General features: G+C 41.3%; 1 protein-coding gene across 1 annotated transcript in view; it reads left to right on the top strand.

The window, feature by feature from the left end:
- The window catches only part of DPP6 (dipeptidyl-peptidase 6), a 267,407-nt gene that overhangs the window by 84,306 nt on the left and 158,595 nt on the right, over positions 1-24,506 (top strand). The window contains exons 2-3 of the mRNA XM_010007008.1: positions 795-909; positions 10,104-10,202. Coding sequence (XP_010005310.1) covers positions 795-909; positions 10,104-10,202 — 214 coding nt within the window. The remainder of the gene's footprint in view (positions 1-794; positions 910-10,103; positions 10,203-24,506) is intronic.

The raw sequence follows: 24,506 nt of genomic DNA, 5'->3' as shown, positions 1-24,506 counted from the left end.
AATGCGAAGGGGAATCCAGAAAAAAAGCATGAAAGGAATAAAGTGCCATAAATATTTAAGATCTTGTGAGTGCGAACACAGCACTTCATAAAACCCTCAGTCTTGGGAGCAGGGGTGCTGTGCACATCATAGACAGAACATATGGTACAACCACAGTGAAGTCAAAGCTAATCAGTGAATGGTGGTAGGGCTTTTATTCTAGTTTAAAGAATGTGATTAAACTTAATGTATATGCTAGATGTGAGTCTTGTCTTCTTGTCCTTAGACAAGCCAGCCTGGAAATGCATCAAGGTGTCCTGAGGGGATGTGATGTTTTCTCGGAAGGCAGAAAAAACGTTGACCATGGGAATATCCTTATTGATTTTAATGTCCATACGTGCCGCTGTGAATTATTTATCTTCTTGTATTCTTCTCTGTCATCTTAATAGAAAAGTCTCTTGAAAGTTACTCTGAAGCTCTTTATCCCCCGAGTTGATGAGTGTTGATAGGAAATGGACTTTTGATAAGTGAGTTTGGTTGAGGGCTGGTGTGGGGGGCTGGTGCCCATATGCAAAGAGGTGATGGGGGCTGTGGGCTTCACTACTAAGATCCAATGGTTGCATTTCATTTTTTTATTGTATGTCTTGATTAAATTAATGCCACAACATATTATAATCACATAAGTTGTATTTGGCTTACAGGCTTCACCCAGGCAGGGGGCAGTTCCGCAACCATACATTTTTGTTCACATTCTGGTATTTGTTTCCTTGTCTAAGTGCCTCTTCTAAATGTTCACTTTCCTTTGATCTTTCTAGGAGCTGGTGGGGAGTAATCCTCCTCAAAGAAACTGGAAAGGAATTGCAATTGCCTTACTTGTTATTCTCGTTATCTGTTCCCTGATTGTCACCTCCGTTATACTCCTGACACCAGGTATTTATAACCTTTACCTCACTTCCATTCCATTTTTCTTCTGTAATTTTACACTTCCAAAGGAAAGAGGTTGCAAACTGGCAGTTAAGCAAACATCAAAGGAATCATCCTTCCTGTTCTTCAGCTTGATGTGACTGTGAGTTCAAGGCCATTCTTAGGTAGATTGTTTTAAAGTTTTACATTTCAGTGCAAAGATCAGGGCTGCTGAGCTGAAGGTACAGGAGTGAAACCTGATTGCCTAAACACAGATGGAGAGTGTCATTTTAGATGTGCCAAGGTGTGAAAGACATCTACTTGGGGCAGTCAGTTAAGACACAGGAGTTCCTGAAGTTCATGCCTACGTGGAGCATCAGCTGCTTGTTTGGTGGCACATCCTAGAGCATCTGAAATGGCATTAGATGCCCATGCTTAGGCACATAAATCCCATCTTATTCAGGTGTATAGATTTTTAAATTAGATCACAGTGTTCTAGCTTTACAAAAGAATTCCAGATAACTATGTGCCAGATAGCACTTAACCACAGCAAATAATCAAAACTTCCCAATGAGATATTCTAGGTTAATCCCCTTACCAAGTTTCAGCAAAGTTCTGTGCATGTAACCTCAGTGAATTCCTTCTCTTACAGTAGCTGCTGATGTTGTAAGCTTGATTTTTATTGTGGTATCATTATGATTGTTGATCATTACATATTTATACAGCCCTGTAAATTTCCATAGCTACTTATGGAGTAGAAATAATGTGCTTTCATGGCTCAGAAAAGCTTGTGATCTGAGAACAAAAAAGTAAATGAGAGACGACATGGCAGAGAGGATTCAGCATCAGAAGGGTTAAGAGCTACAAAACACAGAAGAGGGCAGAAGGTCCCCTGCAGAGGGATGTGGAGAAGAAAAGAGGCTCTTTCTTGGATGAATACATGTGTGTGATTCTAGGGGACAGCAGGACAGAGCTCACACAGCTGAACAAGGAAATGGAGGAAGGGAGAAAAGAAACCATAGGAAATGGAATAACACAGTAGAGTGAAATGGAAAAACTAGATCGAAAATGGTGAGACAGAAATTTGTAGTTTGTAGTGTGTGAACTGACATGAGTTCAGCAGATCTGGGCTAACTTCCCTGTTACAATTCTTATTCCACAGTTCTACTGCATGGTAGCTTGGAGGCAGTGGTAAAGCTATAAATGCACTAAGCTGATTTGAAAATGAGTGAAAAAATCACTGCGTTATCCTTTTGGTTATTTATAGTCCTGCCATGTTCAGTTTATGCTATCCTGAAATTTTCAGTGTAAATGTAAGTAGCCCATGGTCATGCTGGAGTAATTAAGTAATTAAAGCTAAACTTAATTATGGATTTTTTTTTTATATTAATTTTTCTGGGGTTCCAATTTAACACCTTTGGATAGTACAGTTCATTTCTGAGGTGTTTTGGGGCATGGTCTGTGGACTGTATTCATATCAGACACCCCTCATTTGCAGTGACAAATATTGTCCGTTATCGATAAGGTATGGAAATGTCACCTTCTATTTTACACAACTGCAGTCCCAGGCTTTTCAAAAATGCACACTGAAGCCAAGATTCCTAAATCCACATTTGTGGATTTCAAGAAGCTGTGCAGTCCTAATACAGCTGAAGTCACAAGTCTTTACTTTTACAAGATAACCCATAATAAGGATTTCTTTGTAAGGATGGTCAGAATGATGTCTGGTGAGGATTTAAGCAGCTCTGGTTTCAGTTCATGGCTCCACCTGTAGACCTCATTTAGGTCTTCTCCTGAACCCTGCTGCCACTTCTCCATAAAGAAACTCACACATAAAATCCATTAATGACTACTATGACTACAGACACCACAGTGCTGTTGTCCAGGTAAGTGCCTGGACAGAAAAGCTGCACTGAGCGTTGAGACCCTGTAGTTAATGTTCTCTAATTTAGAGAGACACAAGGAAATGTGGGTTATTATAATGATCTTGAATTTTATGTAGTATGAAGTGGGAATGTGAAATACCCACATTCAGGTATAAATTAAATTCACAAGTGTATTTGTGTGTTTATATTTGTATATGCATACACAAAGGTGTTCTCTGTTGGGAAAATGCATGCACACACATGGAGACATATAAATCACACAGTTATTGGTATGTACTTAGTACCAATTCCAAATAGCATCATTGAGAGAGTTTCTGTGCTTAAAGCTTGGAAATATTTTTCTATGCTAACATTTCCATTCATGATTTTTGATACAAAACCTCTGAACTCAGCACTGCCTCTGGGTTTATTACAGGCTGCTTCATGGTGAGACTCTGCCAAGGGTGAAATCAAATAGCTTAAGTTGCTGCTGTGGCTTGGCAGCAGCTGAGTTTAGTCTTCTCTTGGGCCACTGGCCCTGAAGCTTATTACAAGGGTGCACTGTGGCACAGGGTCACAGAAGGCTCATTTCACAGGCAGTTCCCACCAGCCAGTGCTAAGTGAGACATTCAGGCTGACTTGACAAATGTAGAAGGTGCTACCTTGCTAATTCTGACTGAGGATAGCACTTCCCAATAACGTAGGAGTGGGGAAGATGAAGGAGCCAGTCCAAAAGGAGAAGCAGATTCTGCATTTTCCTGCCATAAAATAGAACTCAGAGCCCCATTCAACATGGCCCTTAAACATCTTCAGGGACGGGGCTTCTAGAACTTCCCTGGGCAAACTGTTCCAGTGTCTCACCACCCTTACAGTAACAAATTTCTTCCTAATGCCTAACCTAAATCCCTCTTCCAGTTTAAAACCATTATCCCTCATCCTATCACTACACACCCTTGTAAAAAGTCCCTCCCCAACTTTTCTGAAGGCCCATTTCAGTTACTGGAAACCTGCTATAAGGTCTTCTTGGAGCCTTCTCTTCTCCAGGCTGAACAGCCCCAACTTGCTCAGCCTGTCTTCAAAGGAGAGGTGCTCCTGCCCTCGGATCACCTTCATGGTTCTCCTCTGGACTTTCTCCAAGAGCTCCATGTCCTTCTTATGTTGAGGGCTCCAGAACTGGACACAAGACTCCAGTTGGTGTCTCACAATTTTGGAGTAGAGGGGCAGAATCACCTCCCTCCACCTGCTGGCCATGCTTCTTTGATGCAGTCCAGGACACGGTTGCTTTCTGGGCTGCAAGTGCACATTGCTGGCTCATGTTGAGCTTCTCGTTGGCCAACACCTGCAAGTCCTTCAACGTGACTCATAGTTTACTGTATGAAGAAATATTTAGTCTTTGGTAGCCAAACTGAAAAATAAGAGATGGATATTGGAACGAGAGGAGGGGACAGGAGGATGGCAAAGGAAGGAAGCAAAGCAGTTTGGTGGATGCTGGCAGGGAGCTGCTGCTAAATGTCAGGGTGGCTTCAGGGGGGGAAAAAAAAGCAAATAAAAAAGCCTCTTCACTGGAAATGTCTCAAGTGGATGATGCAGTCTGGTCTGGGCAGAGCACAATGCCTGAGAATACTTCAAATATTTTTAAGTCTTCCTTCTGATTATAATGTTGGAGTAGATCCTGACACTGTCACACTAGTGCAAATAACACTTTATGTTTTACCTCTGAATTCCTTTCTTATACCTATCTTGGCCCTCTCCCAGGCTGGGGAACCATTCTTCTCTAAGTATTTTGCTGTTGGTTTGAAGACCTGCTTTGCAGTGCAATACCAAGGCATGCAATGCAGAGATGCTCTAGAGCCAGTGCTGAACATCATGAAATGCCTACAGAGAGTAATTTGGGACATATATGAAACACAGTGCAGCAAGCAGTCTTGCAGTCAGTGTTCAGGCAAAGAAAAGTGATTAAGTGGACCTATAACTTGTATCATGATGGTGATGTTCACGAATAATGTGAAATCAGGGTAGTCTCCTGCAAAACCAAGAGTGAGTGGTAGAGTGGGGAATGGGAAAAGTTTGCTTAGCAGAACAGATAATGATTAAGGTATTTAATAATTAAGGGAATAGGGGTTTCATATAACTCTTCAACTTTCTTTTGCAAATCAGCCCAAATCTTTAAAGAAGGTTATAACTCTGGACTCAGCTGCAGAAAGACTCAAATCCCTACTGGCCTGGGTTTCCCAGGGGCAGGTCACTCAAGTTGTACCTCCTGAACTGGGAGCTGTGCTCTTTGCATTCAGCAGACAGTGCTTCATCATCCACTAATGCTTAGGTCGTATTTTATAAAACTCTAATACAATGTCTAAATCTCTATGATTTGTATATCCTTTGGTATTCTAGAACAATATTCTCAAAAGAAGCAGTACCTAGTGCAAGTTTGCATTTAATTGCACTGCAGTGCATCTCATGCACACAACTGCCTACACTGAGGAACTCTGATTTTATGTCCTGCCCTTCCACCCACCTTTGAAAAATGTGGAACTATTTATACAAAAAAGAAGAGCTTGGGACTGAGCCTTTCCTGACTGGCAGTTGCTCACTTGTCACAGCATATGGCATCTGTAGGGGTCCCATCCTAGCAATGCTGTTTGTGTATTTATATAAAGACCTGCCAAAGTTCATAGATATGACTGCACGCACACACACAAATACACATATCAAAGCTGAAGAAAGGACCTAATCCTACAGAAATTTTGGTTAAAAAAACTTTCCCCCAATTCCATTAGACATTGTGCTTAGGAAGAGGCTGCTTTCTAGTCCCGTCTGTTCAGACATGGAGGTAAACAAGGAATTTTTGCACATCTGTTCCTGGTATTTAAAGCTTTCTGGAGACAGGCATAAAGTTTACCCCTTTAAAATCTGACCTTTAGCTGAAAAAAAAAAAAAAGAAAGTACATCCAAATCTGTATTAAAATTTTTATAAGATTCATGGGAAACATTTTTCAGAGTGGGTACTGAGGTAGTCATTGTGTAGCATTAATTCACAGCATGCTGTCAGGCAACCAAAGGCATCACCTAGTTAGCTTGGTATGACATTTTACTAGCCAGGAAGAGCAAGGAAATATCCTGTGACCAACTGAGCAGGAGTGTAATTGTTTTATATAAATGTATATTATATACAATTAAAATGAAGTGGGATTTTGAAGAAGGGAGAGAGACTGCCTCTGTGCTTTGTCTCACCACTCTTTTGAGTACAGGGAAGTCATCTGGGTGAAAAGGGGCTCAAGTTTGCCCAGGGATTGACCAGATAAACTGAGGTGGAAAGGGAGCTGGGTAAGGTCTGCCAAGAGGTGGACATTAATGAACACCCATGTGCACAATAGCCCAGGAGGTGTGTGAGAAAATCATCTGACACAGACCTGTAGCTTAGCCCTAGGGATGATGGAAAAAGATGGGAACCCAAAGGGGTCTGAAACCTTCTGACCCATCAAGCAATCTCTGAGCATTGCTGGAGTTGAGGGGAAGCTTGGAAGACAGGACTGGCACTGCAGAGGCAAAGCAGGCAGGGAAGTCAGCTCATAGCCCTTTTCCCTTCTGTTTTGAGTTTTCTGGGGTTTTGCAGAATCTTTGTTCTGTTTGTGTTCTGGAGAGCAAGATTTTATCAGTTCAGTGATAATTTCAAGGATGAGGTGCAGACAGATGAACCCAAAAGGTCTGACCAGCACAGGGTTGCCATCATGCCTTTAATGTTGAATCAAAAATAAAACAGATATGGTTTTCACTTGGTTCTCTCAGCCTGTGCTTTGCTGTTTGGATGGTGGGTTTCTGAGTTGGCACTCAAATCACAAGTCCTTGTGTCACCTGTACCACAGCCATGCTGCTGTGCTCTCAGGCCCTGACTGGCAATTGCAACCTGGAACTGCTGGTAGAGAGATGCAAAGAAAGGTGCTGGCACATGCTTGATCCTCTCCTTTCATAAATGCAAGGAGGCTCAAATGTCTCTGTGGGCACAACTTGTCTCTGCCAGCTGGTCTAGCACTCTGAGGCATGCTCAGAGACTGCAGCTTGGGAGAGAAACTACCTGAGATGCCACAATAGCATTTCTTCCTCTGTAAATGTCTCCCTTGGGGACAGAAGAATGGACCAGGCATTCTTAATGAGTGCTTTGACTTACTGTGTGTTAGATGAAAGGTCAGTAAATCTGATTTTTTACTAAAAAATCATTAATTCATTGATTATTTAGTATTTTTTTTCTCCCCAACTCTGTGACTGAAATTAATGTTGTTCATGGGTCATTATAGGGCCTATTGCAGCTTTTCCTGCTGGCAGTGTGAAATACTGTGAAGGTGTAGAGGTGGTGTAGACCAAGACTGGCTGTCTCCATCCTGCACAGAAGGAGGGAGTGAGAAGGACTTCCCACCCTGTCCCTTCCCAAATCTCCAGCACAGAGATTTGCTTGTGCCTGGCCTGATTTCCTCATGGTGGGGAAGAAGTGTCCTTGTTCCTCAGGGTGGCATCAGTGAAGTGGTACCTGAAGCAGCTGTAAACCTGGGGCTGTAGGCTCTGATCTCCTTTCTCTGCACACCCTGATTTCGCTGGATATCAACTGCTGGAACCTTGTATCATGGTGGGAACTAATTGGAACAGTTTCCTGGAGTTCCTCTGACCTGTAGTATCTATTTTAACAAATTAAATTGTGCAGAAGAACTTGGTGTAATGCTCTCACACGAAAAGATTTGGTTGAGGACTTGTATTAAAATGTCTTGTTATTTGGAAGCTACATGGAGCAGTGTGATTGAAACCTGAATCAGGCTTTTAAAAAGTATGAAAATTGAAGAATATAATTTAATTTGGTAAAAATGATAGTTTGTATTGAAACACGTTTTAGTGAAACAAAACATTGTTCATAGGTAATTTTCAGTGGTTTCAGGTATCTCAGGAACTTCAATTTAGTGTAGTAAAGAAGACTTTTTTCCCTCCAATAAATGACTTCAGAGAGTCTGCGTATCTCAGGAACTTCAATTTAGTGTAGTAAATCCCTCCAATAAATGACTTCAGAGAGTCTGTTCCCACTGTTTCCAGCTATGAGTGTGTTCAGTGTAACAAGTTTCCTATTAAACAATGTTAAAGGTAGCTGAGGCTACATGATACCAATAGGCTTCAGGCATGAGGATGCTCTAGTGAGGAGAGATGCTGGAGCACACAGACCTGCTGTGGAAAAACTCAGAATGCAGCCTCACATGTTCCTCCCAGCAAGTGTGTTTAAATTGACTGAAAGGTTTCCATGAAAATATTTTTTTTCATAATAAATTGTATGTTGGAAACAAATTATTCCTAGAAGGTGACTGCTGGTCATAACAAAAAAAAGAAAAAAGAAAAACTAATAAATCACACTGTTGGGAGAAAAAAAAAAAAAAGTGTCAATCAATATTATTTGCTTCAGTTTGTCTCTAAAAATTTTAGCCTTGAGAAAGTAAAAATCCAAACTAAATGAAAGGCAGTGTTTATTTCATGTTGGTCTTACAGTATCCTAAACTGGCAGTCTGGTTCTTCAATGTAAAGGCCAGATCTCCATGTTTGCAAATTAAACTGTATGTTCTTTTTCTAAAAATTAAAATTAGTATAGGGCAGCTGTGCAACAGCTCAGGATTTAGGATTATGTCTTAGGTTTTTTAGAAATATTTATGCAGTTGAGTGTCTGAGCCATAGAGAGTGGGATTGAGTGTATCCTCAGCAAGTTGGCTGATGGTACCAAGCTGTGTGGTGTGGTTGACACCCAAGAGGGAAGGGAAACCATCCAGAGGGACCTTGGCAGTCTGGAGAGTTGGGCCAGTGCCAACCTCATGAATTCAACAAGGCCAAGTGCTGGGTTCTGCATCTGGGTCAGCACAACCCCAGGCACAAATACAGGCTGGGGGAAGAATGGCTGGAGAGCAGTCCTGAGGAGAAGGACTTGGGGGTGGTAGTTGATGAGAAGCTCAACATGAGCCACCAGTGTGTGCTGAGCCCAGAGAGCAACTGCATCCTGGGCTGCATCAAAAGAAGTGTGGCCAGCAGGGCCAGGGAGGGGATTCTGCCCCTTTGCTCTGCTCTGGTGAGACCCCACCTGGAATACTGTGTACAGTCCTGGTGCCCTCAGCACAGGAAAGATACAGACCTGTTGGAGAGGGTCCAGAGAAGGGCCACCAAGATGATCAGAGGGCTGGAGCACCTCTGCTGTGAAGACAGGCTGAGAGAGTTGGGGCTGTTCAGCGTGGAAAAGAGAAGTCAGCAAGACCTTATAGCACCTTCCAGTACTTGAAAGGGGCCTACAGGAAAGCTGGGGAGGGGCTTTTCATCAGAGAAGATAGTGATAGGACAAGGGGTAATGGTTTTAAACTGAGAAAGGGGAGATTTAGGTTAGATTTTAGGAAGAAATTCTTCACTCTAAGGGTGATGAGGAACTGGAATGGGTTGCCCAGGGAGGTAGTTGATGCCCCATCCCTGGATGTTTTTAAGACCAGGTTGGACGAGGTTTTGTACAGCCTGATCTAGTGGTAGGGTTCCCTGCTCATGGCAGGGGGGTTGGAACTTGATGATCTTTAAGGTCCCTTCCAACCTTCATGATTCTAGGATTCTATGATACTCTCTTTCACAAACAGAGACTGATGCTGAGGATGGAAAGGCACTGGAATAGGTTGCCCAGGGAGGTTGTGGAAGTCCCCTCCATGGAGGTTTTTGAGGCCAGGCTGCATGAGACTTTGTGCAGCCTGGTCTAGCTTGAGGTTTTCCTGCAGGGAGGTTGGAACGTGATGATCTTTAAGGTTCCTTCCAACCTTAACAATTCTATGATTTTATGATCTTTTTTGAATTCCTGAAGTAATCCATATGAATCCTTATAAGGCTAAATACCCTCCCAACTTTGATTCTGCCTGACCTTTTTTAAGGAAATAAAAATATAAACTACAGAACTTGGTTACTTTTTTTTTTTTTACTTTTTTTTTTTTTTTAATTTAACTAATGATTTCAGAATTGTCTTAAACAGCTTGAACATTCTTCAGAACAGTCAGCAATATATAGCACTATGACATCTATAGGTGTGTTTCCATGACAGTTAACATCTTTTTGATCAGGTTATGTCCAAAAATATGTGGTTTGAACCATATCTTGTTCTCTTTGTAGCTGGAGAACCCAGAAGACTTCTGTTTGTGAATCTCTGGATGGTCCTTTTATAGCATGGGCAATGGGAAGGGGCTTATGTGTGACTGAGAGCTTAATGTGGACAGTTTCCAGTTGAGATATGTCATGGCACTGTTCACAGTTGCTGTACTTTCAGATACATTTCAAAGTTGAAGTAATGTCAGTTCATTTTTTAATGTTTTACAGTTGAAGATAACAGCTTGTCTCAGAAGAAGAAGATCACAGTGGAAGATCTCTTCAGTGATGATTTCAAAATTCACGACCCAGAGGCTAAATGGATAACTGGTGAGAGAGGCACAAATGTGTTGCAATCTCTGTGCTTTTCTTCCTCACTCTTTGTGTGTCTCTTCTTTGTTTTGAGATATTCTTCCTGTTCTTTATTTTGCTCCTGAAAGGACAGAATCAAGGAGTGCTTGAGGTTGGAAGGCACCTCAGGAGATCATCTTTTCCAACTTCCTGCTCAAGCAGGGGCAGCTAGAGCTGGTTGCTGAGAGCCATGCCCAAAAATTCAATCCTCTAATTCCTGTTACAGTTTTCCCTTGATAAATATGCAAACACCACTGCTCTGTTATTATAATTTCATATTTAAGGGTCTCCAGTAGGCTCATAGGCACTGAAAACTGCAGCCTCTGACCCTAAGAGCTTCTAGAATTCAGGAGGTGATGTAGCATATGGTTGGAAGAAGTGGTTGGAGCACTGTAACAGTCTCTATTTTAAAATAAACAAAACTTCAGGTTCCTATTCCCTCATCAACACATTTTTTTTCTATTAGAGAGGTGAAGCATTGCTAAGCAACAGGCAAACAGTGGTCCAGCAGCAGCTGGGCTGGTGCTCGCACAGAAGCCATGTGCTCTTTTTATCCTCTGCTGCCTTCTGTTTTCTAGTCAAGGGAAAACCAAATAATGCTTAAATTAATGCATGTAGTATTTGCTGGAGTAGAGCTGTTTTGGGGGATGTAGATTCCAGCTCTCACTGGAAATTGCTGCAGTCTGAACAAGCTTTGGCGACAATAAAATGATTTGTGGTGTGCTGCTCATGTAGGTTCCAGTTCAACTCCTATTAGCACTGAAGTTATTAGCTTTTCTTTTGCATTTAATGGGGAACTAGATCAAATCCTTCCTTGTGTTTGACTTCCCTGGTCTGCTATGCCCATTGGTAGCAATTTTAATACCTGTCATGAAAAGAGAGAGTGTGAAAGGGTAGAGCTGAACCAACATGCGCCTTAGCTGCCCTCAGCACAGCTGTCTCAGACTGCTCCCACAAATTCAGCTCCAGGGAAGTGCAATTGCCAACAATACACACCTTCACAAACACACCTACAGATGGCCAGGAGCTTTTTTTGTAGGTTGTATGCTCTGGGGGAATGGTTCTCCCCAGAACCACTCTCTATGAGTAATGATCACAGAAATATTAGCTGCGTTGCAGTTCAAAGTTGTTTATCTAGCATCTTTTTTTTTAGCACTGATATCCCTAATAAGGAGGAAATATTTTAGTGAGGCCTTTTCTGCTATTTTCTTGATTTGCCAGAGTATGAGGGAATTATATTGAATTAAATAAACTTTTGCAGGAGCAAAGAATGAAATGTTACCAAAGAGCTATGTATAATATCCCCCATCTGATGAGTATAGCTTTGTATGGATGTAAAGCATATTTTTCACAAATATATGCAAAACAAGTATTTCCCATGCTTTTCCTATAATGGTCTCATACTGGTACCATATAAACTTCTATTAAGGTTTCAATCTTGAGTGTTTTAAAATCCATCTCTGTCCTCCCACGTACTCTCACTGAGTCCAGCACAATTTAACATCAGTCTTTCCTGATCTGCAATTACTAAAGTGTTGTGTTGGTTGTTTGTTTTTTTTCTGTGAAGGACAAAGCACAAAGCAGTATTGTGCAAACATGCACAGGTATTTTAGAAGGACTTGTCCTGTTGCTGTGCTACCAATACCACTGATACTTATATTAATATGTCTATAGAAATTGTATTAATAGATATTCTGTAGATTTGCCCAAGTGTGACTTTGCATTTAAGGGCAAAACACTAATCTGCAAGGTCATTCATCTGAGGACCTAAAGCTGTTTTACAACATTAATTATTTTTTTGCATTACAGTTGCTCTCTACAGCTCTCTCTAGCTGGTTAAGTGGTGAAATCTTGATGAAGGTCCCTAATAAGCAAGATGAAAGACCAGTAGCCCATTCCCAAGCCCACAGTGCTATTGGTCTTCTGTTCTCAGTGTTCAGAAAGCAAATGACAGACTCTGAAAAGGACAAATCCAAACTACTCAAACTTAGTATAACAAGAGTGCTGGATTGCCTTAACAGAAAAATTGCATCTTGAAAAATTGCATGCTTAAAATTGCATGTCAAGTCACAAAATGGGTTGATATTTTGTGGCTAATCTGTGCAATTGTTAGAAGACAGGTACCCGATTTCTATCCTTCTTCCCCTTCTTCTCCTGTTGATCATATAGCAAAATAACATGGTCATTTAAAGATCTGTAAAATTCAGTCTCCTTAGCTCTTCAAAGCTCTGTTTCCTTCTTTTCCCTCTCCATTATTGCAAAAGGTTGGAGTTTGGTGACCTCACCACAGATGAAGCATGTTGCATGTTTAGAAGTACTTAAATCATTTGAGGGATTTGCTTCCAAAAAAGTTCAGTAAAATACCTGTAAACAAGGGGCTGATTCAAGCTCTCTTAAGGAGCAAGGTCTTTCCCTTAGCTTGGATGAGTCTTAGAGCAAGTGATAAGAATATTAAGAAAATATACATGCTGAAAGCTCACTGAAATGTATGGGATTAACTGATGATCAAACATCTTCTTGATTCTCAGTAGGCAAGTGGAAAAAATAACTGATCAATAGGTTTTTCTGATCATTAGGTTTGTCATTCCATTGATATTATAAGAGTTAGGGAGAAAAAAGAGAACTAGTCTCAAAGCTGACATATCCACACTTTCAGTGCAAAGTTAATAGATTTTCACTAAGCTTTTAGTCCAAATTTGTGGCTGGTTTGTGAATATTTTTTCATCGTTTTTATTGGAATTAAAATTAAATTTATTTGCAAGAAGTGAGAGATGTGCCAAAGTTGTGACTTTGAACCTCTTTGAATTTCTGTGATGCCATTGTATTTTCAGATTAGTTTGCATTTTTATCCAGTTTGCATTTTCATCCAGTGATTTAGGGAGCAGAAATAATATTTTGTTTAATTAGCTGCTGTCTTCTACTGCCCTCACCAGTTGCTGATTCAGTTAAGAGCACTCCAGAGGGGAGCAACATATTCATAGACCATAACTAACTGCTCCAGGATTTACTTCTATTTCCACTCCCAGGGACTGCTATTGCTTGGATTTGCCCTGTAGTATAAGTAAATGCTGGATTTATTGTGAAGATTTTCCTCTTCAGGGCAGCACGGTATATAATAGTGTAGTACAGTACATATGGTGTGCTAGAGTAGGTATAAAGCAGTGTAGTTTAAGATTGTGCTGGTGATAGAATCACAGAATAATCATGATTGGAAAGGAAAAGCAGTGTAGTTTAAGATTGTGCTGGTGATAAAATCACAGAATCACAGAATAATCATGATTGGAAAGGACCTCTGACATCACTGAATCTAACCATAAAACAAGCAAACAAACAAAAAACCCCACACCACACCCCCAAAAAACCCACAGCACACAACTTAAAATTCTCTAGCCACTAGAGCATGCCTGGAAGTTCCTCATCTACATGTTTCTTGAATATATCCAAGGATGGTGACTCCAACACGTCCCTGGGCAGCCTGTTCCAGTGCCTGACCACTCTTTAAGTATAGAAATTCTTCCTAATATCCAATCTAAACCTCCCCTGGCTCAGCTTCAGGCCATTTCCTCTGGTCCTGTCATTATTTGCTTGGGAGAAGAGGCCAACACCTACCTCCCTACAACCTCCTTTGAGGTATTTGTAGAGGACAATGAGGTCTCCCCTCAACCTCCTCTTCTTCAAACTAAACATCCCCAGTTCCCTCAGCTGGTTCTCATATGACTTGTTCTCTAGACCCTTCAGCAGTTGGGTGACCCTTTTCTGGACAAACTCCAGCACCTCATAGTCCTCCCTGTAGTGAGGGGCCCAGAACTGAACACAGTACTCAAGATGTGGCCTCATGTGAGGAATTTGAGCTGTGTCTCTGTTCCAGCCCCATCCATCCCATACTTCCTCCTGCACTTCCATCCTGTACCACTTGGTACATCCCACTCTGCACCATTCTATTACCATCCTCTCTTGTGAGCTTCCCTTTACTGTACAGCTATAATGGTGTTGTCCATATGCTAAGCATGCATTCGAGCTCCAATTAGCAGCTCATTTCATACTCTGGATCTTAAATGCTGTATGTGGACATTTCCTTGTCTGCATATCCTCCTCCATACCCTGTCAGCAGTGTCCTGTGCTGGCCCTTCGTTAGCCTTCTTGCGGGTGACAGATGGCCTGCTCGTTAGTCTAGTCTCTATCTGCTTAGCAGTTCTGCTCTCCAGCTCCATGTTACTTTGTAATTAGGCTTCACAATTACTAGGCTTTTCCTGTAGTTCCTCTCACACAGGATTTTAGCTCAGGTTACTGAAAAGATCACTCAGATGCTGCAATGTTCCTGAAATGGAGGATAAAAAATGGGATAAAGAAGGGTGTCTGCATTTTGTGATGAAGAGAAGCTCAGGTAACTCATTTGTCCTAAAAACAGTAATTGGTAGTCATTAGCTGGACCTGGCCTGAGGAGCTGGCTGAGTTGTGAGTGCTGCCTTTGTGGCCCTGTGGAGCTGCAGCAGTTCCTATCAGCTGCCAATCTGAGCCCAAGAATCTCGGGACCCTCCTTTTTCACTGGGGAGGCAGCATCATGCCCAGTGTCAAAGTAAGTAGTGGAGTCTGAATCATAAACACCACTTGCAGAAGCTCGTGATTATCTCCTGTCTTTGTACTTAATGGAAAATACATTTTGCCCACACTGAAAGTTCTTGGCTGCTGTTGTAGTTAGAAAATCATAATAGCAGCCTGTAATATATTTCCATAGTGACTGATTGGATGCAACATGCCACTGTTACTCACTTCTTGGAGGGTGTTTTCCCAGCCTTGCTGTTGGCACTTTGCAAGATGAGGTGTATGTAGCCCTGGCTGTTGCCAGGATTTTTGGCTGGATGATGGTGACTGGAGGCTCCAACTAGAAGTGCATCTTCTTGGTGCTAGACACTGGCCAGACAAGGTGAGACAGTCCTTGCAGAGAGGTTGTAGCAAATGAGAAGAGTAACAGTTGAAATGAAGAGCAGAATACATTCAAGCAGTGAGGAGCACTGAGGCACAGAACACCAGAGAAGGTGTTTGGGGTCCTAGGAAGCTGACTTTAAATAGCCCTGAAAATCGAGCCCTGCTTTCCCAGGTCCTTGCCCACTTGCTTGGCCTGCAACACTGGCAAAATAGTATTTATTCTTATCCAAAGAGGAATAGTGGGTAAATTAGCGAAAGGCGTTGAATGGCATTTTCAGAAATGGCTCAGTTATTTGGAAAGCTGCCACTCAGTGAGAGCCAGCACCACCATGTGCTAGCTCACATCTGAGAACAGCAGCTAGGCTGTTATCTCAAAAGTCTTTTGGAATAATGCACTAATAACTGCTATCTAAATATAATAGAGTAATTCTTTTCTCCTTAATACCGAAGCACATATGTTTTGTTGCGTGTTTTACTAACAACATCATAGAATCTCTAGGCTCTTTTACAGTTTAATATTGAATTTAATGACCTAGAACTAATAAGTTTTATTTACCATGCTGAAAAAAATCATTGTGTAGTAACTGAGGTAATTTATTTCAGTTTACCTGCAGTAATAATGCCCAGATCTACAATACTTGGATAGCCTAAATGCCCTCAAGTCTATTCTATGCAGTGTAAATTCATTGCACTGTATTGATAAGAGCATTGATGCATTTCAAATGATGCAGATGTGTGTGGAGTAAATGAGTTATTTATATTTTGCTTTCCATAGTTATTAAGAACTTTGTAAATACTAATATTTTTCATTGTGGAAAACATTTGCATTAAGGTGCTGCTTTGGCAGCTTCTGAGACTAAAATCACCCTGCTAGAGAGCAACAAAACTGTTAGGTGTAGTCCAGGCTTCTCTGGGCTGCTCATCCATGGGCCAAAAGATTGACTATCTGAATTGGCCAAGTGGCCATCTGAATTGTAATGCAGTGAACTTCCAGCTCAAATTGCAAAGACCCCACAACTCTGAGGAGCCATAAGGGTACCTTATGCTGAGGTAGAGAGAGCACTGAAGGAAAGCATTGTATGGACCAGAGGAAAATACAGAGGAAGGGCTGCAGGAAGCTCTTCTTAACAACTCATGGAGGTGTGTGGCCATGCTGCCTTTCTGAAGGCCTTCAGAAACCCTCTGTTGTGATACTTGAAGACATGGGTGCTAGTTAAATAAGCACACAGTGAACTTTTAAGTAGTGTTGGTGTGGGTGGAAGAGTCCATGAACTTTAGAGATATTTGATTGCTATTCTTTATCTAAATGACTTAATAAAGTGAAGACCTTTGTTGCCAAAGCAGAGTAGATAAGGGCTCATTCTCTGTCAAGAGAGGAATATGTAAAATCATTTGAACCATTATTTTGATTTTAGACCCCATCATGCATCATCTTCTTTAGAGATTTCTGTAGGTCTGTGCTGAGAACACTGAAGAGAAGTTGCCCTGCTCCCTGTCTTCCAGCTGCTGGGTGGTTGTCAGAGTTCAGTAGTGCCAGTAACCTGTTGACCAAAGATAGGAAACCTGGGAGTTAATGGCTTTTTAACATACTGTAATAGGCTGTGAAGGAGAGCATTTCTGCCATGTAGCTGTTTTGTGCATTACTGCTAGAAGGAATGAAATGAGAAATCAATTTGGTGCTTTTAAAAGGAAACAGGCGGGGGGGGGGGGGGGGGGGGTGTGCTTTGTGCCTTGGCTTTAGCAGCACCTCAATGCCCAGCTTCTCTGGTGGGACACAGGCACTGATGTCAGACTGAGAAAATCATCCTTTGGCATGCACAGCAACTTCTGAATGTAAGAGAAATGTTGGGAAAAATGTACTGGAGAAAGATCTGTTTTGTGAAAGTTATCACACTGTAGAACAGCAGAAGTAACGTTGCAACAGTCAAATAGGGGGTTCTGTTGGTGGATTTTATGAGTGGTCTGTTGTCCTGAGGAGGTAAAGATTTTCATTTCACACTCTAACTTCCGGAGAGCTTCTTTACCACTTAAAAGCAGAATTGATTGTGCTGAACTCTAACCATTCTCCTATGTATCACCAATTGCTGTTGAATCTCTGAGTCAAGTGTCCTTCCGAGGTACCAAAATAGAATCGTAGAAATTGTTTTGGTTGGAAAAGACCTTTAAGATCATCAAGTCCAACTGTTAACCGAGCACAGCCAAACCCACCACAAACCCATGTCCCTGAGTGGCACATCTACATATCTTTTAAATACCTCCAGAGATGGTGACTACACCACTTCCCTGGGCAACCTGTCCCAGTGCCTCACAAGCCTTTTAGTGAAGACAGTTTTCATGATATTAAATCTAAAAATAAATTACCTCAGACATTCGGTGCAATAGTTTTACATTTGTTACATCCCTGCAAAATGCCAGGGTGAGTGAAGAGTCAAGCCCAGGGATGGGGCTTCTGGGACAGGGGAAATAGTGATGAAGAGGATATTAGCAGTGTGATATGGCATGGGGAGGACATCCTGCAGAGTCACTTGAGGGAGAAACCCAGGCAAGGGGGAAGGACCTTGGTGGTCTGCAAGGAGGAGCAGGAGCTAGGGTTGTGCAATGAGCCTGGAAGTCAGTAGTGTAATGTTGCCTGAGTAATGGCTTAGTAGCCTAAGATGAAGAGCTGGAAAATATGTTGAATTGCTAGGGTAAGATCAAAGGTGCAATTAGTGAATCAAAGACGTCTGGAAGAGTGAGATCTCCTTGGACTTCATTTATTCTTCTTGCCTACCTTCTCCGTTTGTTTTTTTTTTGCTTTTTTTAAAAAAAAAAGAACAGAAAAACCAGATTTCCCCTGCAGGCAACATGATGCTCACAGTCTCACATGTTGGACCACCAAGCTGGTTTCCTATCCTTTTTATAGCCATTCACAAAAGCAGATTCCCCATTTCCTTTTCAAGCCTGGCTGCACTACAGTTAGTGCTGTTTTCTTAGAGTCACTCAGAAGTGAGGTGGTACCTCCTGTCGTGGCTGTGTCTGCTAGCAGAGAGCAGCTTTGGGGAATATTTTGAAGCTGCAACAGGTGTGAAAACTAGGACCAGTTGGGGTCCTTTGTGTGTTAAATATGTTTGCAGGAGGCAAAAGTCCACAGGAAGTAGGCAGAAGCTGACCTCTCTGCTCCTCCCCATGGTCACGCTTTCTGTCCCACCGAGGTGCACAGCGGTGCTGCCGTGCTCGGCGTGGCTGGTGGTTAATGCCAAGCTGCTGAATTCAGTGCTGGGTCTTTTTACCCTGCCAACTGGGCAGGCCTACTGCAATTGCACCCAGTTCCCAGAGGGGAGCCTTTTGATTAAAAAAAAGGGAGACCAGCAGGCATGGAAACTGGAAGGAAACTGTCTGGTGCTGCGGGAAGTGGCTGCAGCCATGGGGGACTTTTGAAGATGCAGCTCACATCAGTGGTGTTGCTGCTGCTGGAAGAAAAGAAATGCACACAGCAGTCCTGCCTATGTGCTTAACAGTTTGAATCCAGTTTAAAAAGGATCAGCAGTTTGTTTGTTGGTTGTTTTTTTTTTCATCTTGTTCAAAGTGGTTTGAAAATAAAAATCTGCTACTCTCAGAGCCAAAGGAAAGGTGCTGGTTTTACAGGGGTCTAACTTGGACAGGATTTACGTGTTCTTTCAGTGGGTGTTGGTTAAAAATCCAGGTGAACAGCTAATGGTACAGTGAGATACTGGTTAGATGTGCTTCCCCAGCTGACAACTGCAAAGCAGGTGATTGTAATCTCCCAGTTGTACCCAGCCCCTGGATCAGGCAAAAATTGTCTTCAATAGCTTTTAAAAGGATGGTCATAATTGCAGCCCAGCTGGTTGAATTTGTACTAAAATAAAGCTGTTGTTTTGTTTCTTGTGGGGGTTTGGGGGGGTTTTGGGGTTTTTTTACCCTTAGCCTCCTTGGAGGAATATAGCACAGGAAAGAGGAGGGAGAGAAACAAGGCATTTTCCTGGGTGATGGAGCAATCTGGATGCAGCAGAGGGTAGTGGTCTTCTCCCTTGCCCAAGAGGTTGGCAGTGTCTCAACATGAGGAGGCTTGATTTGGAAGAGAGCAAGAAATATCTTTCATTTAGATTCGGCACTGCTAGGAAAATCTTGGCAGATAGGTGGGGCATTCAATTCTGAGCTGTAGCAAAGGAAGATCAAGAGTGATAGTTTGCATCAACTTGCTGAAGGTTTTCCTAACAATCAGGCTGGTGTAAGGTTGGAAAAGTTTTGGGAAAGGAGTATCTAGGAGATGAGCATCTGGGAAATATCAGATGGAAGGAATGAGTGCATAATTGCAGGATATGCTGGACAAGACTCACATTCAAGGGAGGATTATAAACGCAAAGATGGAGAAAGGAAAGCTCTTCAGGGTGTTTGGACCTCTTTTTAAGCAGCTGGTCCTGATTACAACATACTACAGATATTCTTTCTCTTCTTCCTTTTAATGAACATTAAAACAATGTGTGCTGAGAGGCAGTAATTTCAGAATTTGGAGATGGGACATAATGTGTTTCTAGCAATTAAACTTTTTTATCAGATATTCAAAATTTAGCAGGAAAAGATTTACTTATCTAAAGAAGAAAGAAAGTCTCTGGTGGGTTTGGATCTCCTGACTGTATTAAGCTGTTGAACATATTGGAAGCAGTACTTTTTTTTTTCCTTTTTTTTTTCCTTTCTCCTTGCAAGAGGTTATATAATTAATTAAAAGACATTTAGAATGAGATAATTATCACTGATCAAGGGAATATAATTATACTTTAAAATGTAGATATACAAATCTCACATCAGGGAAAATTAAATTAAGAGCAGAAGAGAACAAACGTTTGCCCAGTCCCAAATTCTGTTTCTATAAGAGGAGATATGTGTGTGCATAAGGACAGTGACAGGGTAGTGAGCTTCACATACTTTTTTGGTGAGGGAATTTTGAGATCCTGTTGTAGATTTTGTCTAATCCCAAATGTTTTTCCCTTCCAAGTGTCCTCCAGAGCCTCTTCCACCCACCATGTTCTTTGTCAACTAGCTTCCCTGACCTAAGCCCTGTTGCATGAGGAACTGATTCTCTTTGCTTACTTGGGAGCTTTCTTCTGTTTGCTTTGTTTGATGGGCCTTAGATCAATACCCTGGACCATTCTTGAAACTTCTTGATTGTTTTCCATCTCTGTTATACCATTTTAGAGAGGATCAGATGGGAACTACACACAGTATTTACCTGGAAGGGTCAGGGTTGGACTCTCTAATGTGTTTAAATTATTTGAGATTCATGGCACTTCATGTGCATGCATTTAATATAATTTGTTTCACCCCAAGGAAAAGCCAGAAGATTTTGCACTGTGTTAGAGTTAAAATCTGTAGGTCCTGGTCCCAAATTGTAGCACGCTGAGCAGTCACAGCGCCATAAAATCATGTGATATGGCTCCCCAGCAGGACTTTTCTCATGGAACCAGCACTGGGTCTGTACATATGCTCCAGAGTTTTAAAACTTGTTACTTGACTGACATCTTTTTCCACTGCCATTAACAATGAGTGATCTCTGATAGAAAATAAAGCAATCCCTGTAAGTGATCCTGAGACAGAAGTGGCTGTAAATGCAGAGAAATAATCCCTGATTATAGGAGTGTAACACCTCTTAAAAGCCACTTCTAGTCTTGCACTTAGTGGAAAAGAACTTGAGGTAGGACAGCAAGTGTGAATAAATTAAAGAAAACCAAATGCAAGGAAAAGGAGAATGGGAAACAACTCCTTAGAATATTTGGCTGATAAAGAGTAAGAGCTGAACATAATCCTGACAGCTGGGTTTGATGTCGAACTTTCATTTTGCTGCTTAAAGCCCCAGCTTCTGAGGACAGGTGTCTTACAGAAACACATACTTTGATTCAAAAAGAGAATAAAATAGATCTTAACATTTTTAGTACTCAAAGACATTATTAAAATTCTATCCAAATGGCCCTCCAAAGGCTGAACACGTTTAGAAGGTAAATGGAAATAATCCAATACTTAATTTTATTGGAAAAGATACTTCAAAAGATCAGGTTCTTTTGAAGCCTTGCACTTGATTTGTCAATGCTTAAGATTTTTCAGTAATTCACAAAAGCTGGATAATCAGCTTTAAAGCATATTCACTTCCCAGGCATGACAGATGGCAATGGCATGGATGGTAAAAGTAAACAAAATCTAGTAAAAAGGTGGTTGGAAATTTCAAAATCTCAATTTTCAGCTCAGAAGAAATTCCTTCATAAAGAGCAAAATTTTGGATCTACTGGGTAAATTGTGGTTATTTATTTTTGGTATGCATTAGACTTTGTAAAAGATCAACTGCAGATTGCAGGGGTAGTAAGTCCAGCAGTTTAAAGAAACTTTGGGCTCATTGCAGTTACTTACATTCAGTGTCGTCATTTACAAAGAGTAAATCATGGAGTCACAGAATTTTCACAGTTAGAAAAGACCTCTAAGATCATCAAGTCTAACTGTCCACCCAGGAGAAAAATAACACACCACAAACACCCACAAACAAAAACAAAACAAAACAAAATTTAAAAAAACCACACCAAAATGCAAAACCACAACCTCACACCCCACAAAAAAACAAAAACCAAGAATTCCTCACAACCCACAAAAAACCTCACCATGCCTGCTAGAGCATACCCTGAGATGCCACATCTACATATTTCTTGAATACTTCCAGGGATGGTGACTCCACCACCTCTCTGTGCAGCCCATTTCAGTGCCTAACTCATTTGGTGAGAAATCCTTCCTAATATCTAGTCAGTCCAGATGCTGCTTGGAAATGTTGATCTCACCATGTACATAGAGTAGGAATATCTGAATACTATGACACCTTCAGGTGGGCTCAGAAGAACCCATATATAAACAAAAAACAAACATATAAAATCCACCAATTCTGCCTGGTCAAAGTATCCAGAATTTTTTCCAATAATCTAATTTATGGTCAGCCTAATAATCACTTATTCTCTTCTCAGCATTCAGTTTTCCTATTTTCTGGTGGACAGGAGCCCTTGCCTCCAGCCTGCTCCCACAGCTGGCAACTGCAGCAAAGCCAGCGAGGGCCAAGCTGGCCCATCTGCCCCCTGATGGGGTTGATGCACCAAGCTGGACTATGTGAAGACATTTATTGGCAGAATTGTACATAAGCCAGGACCCTTAACAATAATTTGGAAGTATCTTTTACTTCCTCGCTCTCCTTCCCAGTGGGAGGGAGAGCTGTGAACTGGGATATGAAAAATGTCTTAAAACCTTTTTCTAAATATCACCATGAGTGTATGTATACAAATATTTGTTCCTTGTGTTCTGTATTATCCTTCTTCCAGGTTTTAATTTCAGGGACTGCATTTGTAAGAGTTTACTATCACCTTTTGCCTTGAAGCTAATACCAAACTTGGTAGCATCATAAGATATGGCCTTAAAACAAATGAAACTTTACTGTTTGGTCTTTTTTTTTTTTCCCTCTATTTTTGATGTATCACAAAATAAGGTATCTTTATAAGTATAATTATATACCAATAATTGAAATACACCTGAATTTTTTTCTTGATGAACACAGAGTGGCTAATATGGCTAAATTACAAAGCCAGAATAGTATGAGTAAGGAAAACATAAGAGGGTTTATTAGAATTCCATATTTTATATTTGCTTTCCTTCTCTTAGGGCAGGAAACTGAGAACATAAAATCAATTTTCTGTTGCAATGTATTTTTTTAGAGGAAACAATATTGAACGGTATTCAGGAGAGAACAACACTGAAAATAGCATCGTTTTTTTTCAGTTTGAGGGACTTTATCACCTTGATCACTACAGTGAATTTAGGCTGTTCCATCCTAAAAAGAGAGATTGTAGTGGGAATAGACATGGTCCAGACAAGGATAAAAACCATGGCAGAAGCATGGAAATACACAGCAAAAAGAAGAATTGCCCTGAGTCGCAAAGAAATTCTGTAAGGATATAAACAATTAAAGAAAAATATGGAAAAGTCAAATTCTTTTAAGAGAGTAAGGTTATTCTTTGGTTTTAATGCTTAAAGTTGTTAACCCATTGAGAACCAATTGAAAAGATATTTCTGCAAAGAAGGTTGGCCAGGATTCAAGAAATGACAGCCATTCTTTTGATGTAACAATTTTTCATTTTTACACTTAAACCAGGTGTTCATATCAGTCCTTTTGCTTCAGCACCCTCATTAGCATGTTTGCCCTCTTAGCAGCAAACCACTGCTGATACAAGACCATTATCCTGCAGGGCAGAGAGGGATGCATGGTGTCATATCCTTGACAGAGAAGAATGGGAACAAGAACAGGTGGAATAAGATATTCAGGAATCATTTCTAGGGGTTGGTATGGGGCTTTCTGCAGGAGCTGGCCCAGGCACTGATTTGAGGTGTTAAGGGAAAACGAAATACTTCGCATTTTCATTCCCTCATCAGTTTCAAAACACTCTATACTGGATGTATTGGATGCAAACCCTTCCTGCCATTGGGGGTTCCCTTGCAGTTGGGTGTGAGGAGTCTCTACTCCCCTCCAGGTGCTGTTTCTTGCCAGCTCCACTGCCCAGCAACACATCCAATTATTTATTAATGGTTCTTAGCAAGTGTTGAAAGTCTTTCCACCGTCTCTGTAATATGGTGCCCTCTTGTGACCAGCACAAAACCAGTAATCACATGCCCATAACCAAAATGTGTAAGATGTTGGTTTTCATGTTTTATCTGCCTTGGTTTGCAAAAGCCTGGTGTCAGGGTGATGGCCGTGGCTCTGCCAGCCTCCCTTTACAGATGGGCTTCAGCACAGTCGTACTTTGCCAGACAAATCTGAAATTACAGAGTAACATAAAAAGGATTGTGAAATATTGCACACAGAGATAATGAAAACTTTATCCAGAGTTGTACACACAGAAAATTTGCTTGCTAACATACAGAGGTTTCATTCAGTCTGTAGTGAAATTTCAGTGCTCTGCTCATGATAGTTAATAATTAAAAGGAGGAAATGCCACTTTGTGTGTTCTTTCTCCATCATGGCCACTAACAAGTGTAATTTGGTTGGGGGCAAAGAAAGGGAGGCAAGAAAATGTACAGAGGAATTAAGAAAACAAGCTGTGGGATCACATTTTAATGAAAATTTATTCATGGATTCCTTTTTTTTTTTTTTTCCTCAGCATCAAAAGGATTATTAAATTTACGTGTAGCAGTCTGGGTTATGCACTCCCCTGTGTGGAGGAGGCTGATAAAACCCACTACATTTGGCAGAGAAGAGGGACGTGGCCAAGCCATGATGCCCTGGCCTGGGGGACAACTGGGGGTGCTTGGAGCAATTGTACCCTGTAAGGTGGGGATGACCAA

Source organism: Chaetura pelagica, unplaced genomic scaffold (assembly GCF_000747805.2).
Source record: "Chaetura pelagica isolate M959 unplaced genomic scaffold, ChaPel_1.0 scaffold17, whole genome shotgun sequence".
In the NCBI taxonomy this organism is placed as follows: Eukaryota; Metazoa; Chordata; class Aves; order Apodiformes; family Apodidae; genus Chaetura; species Chaetura pelagica.
Note: the sequence above shows the minus strand (reverse complement) of the source record. Positions and strands in the feature narration are given on the sequence as shown.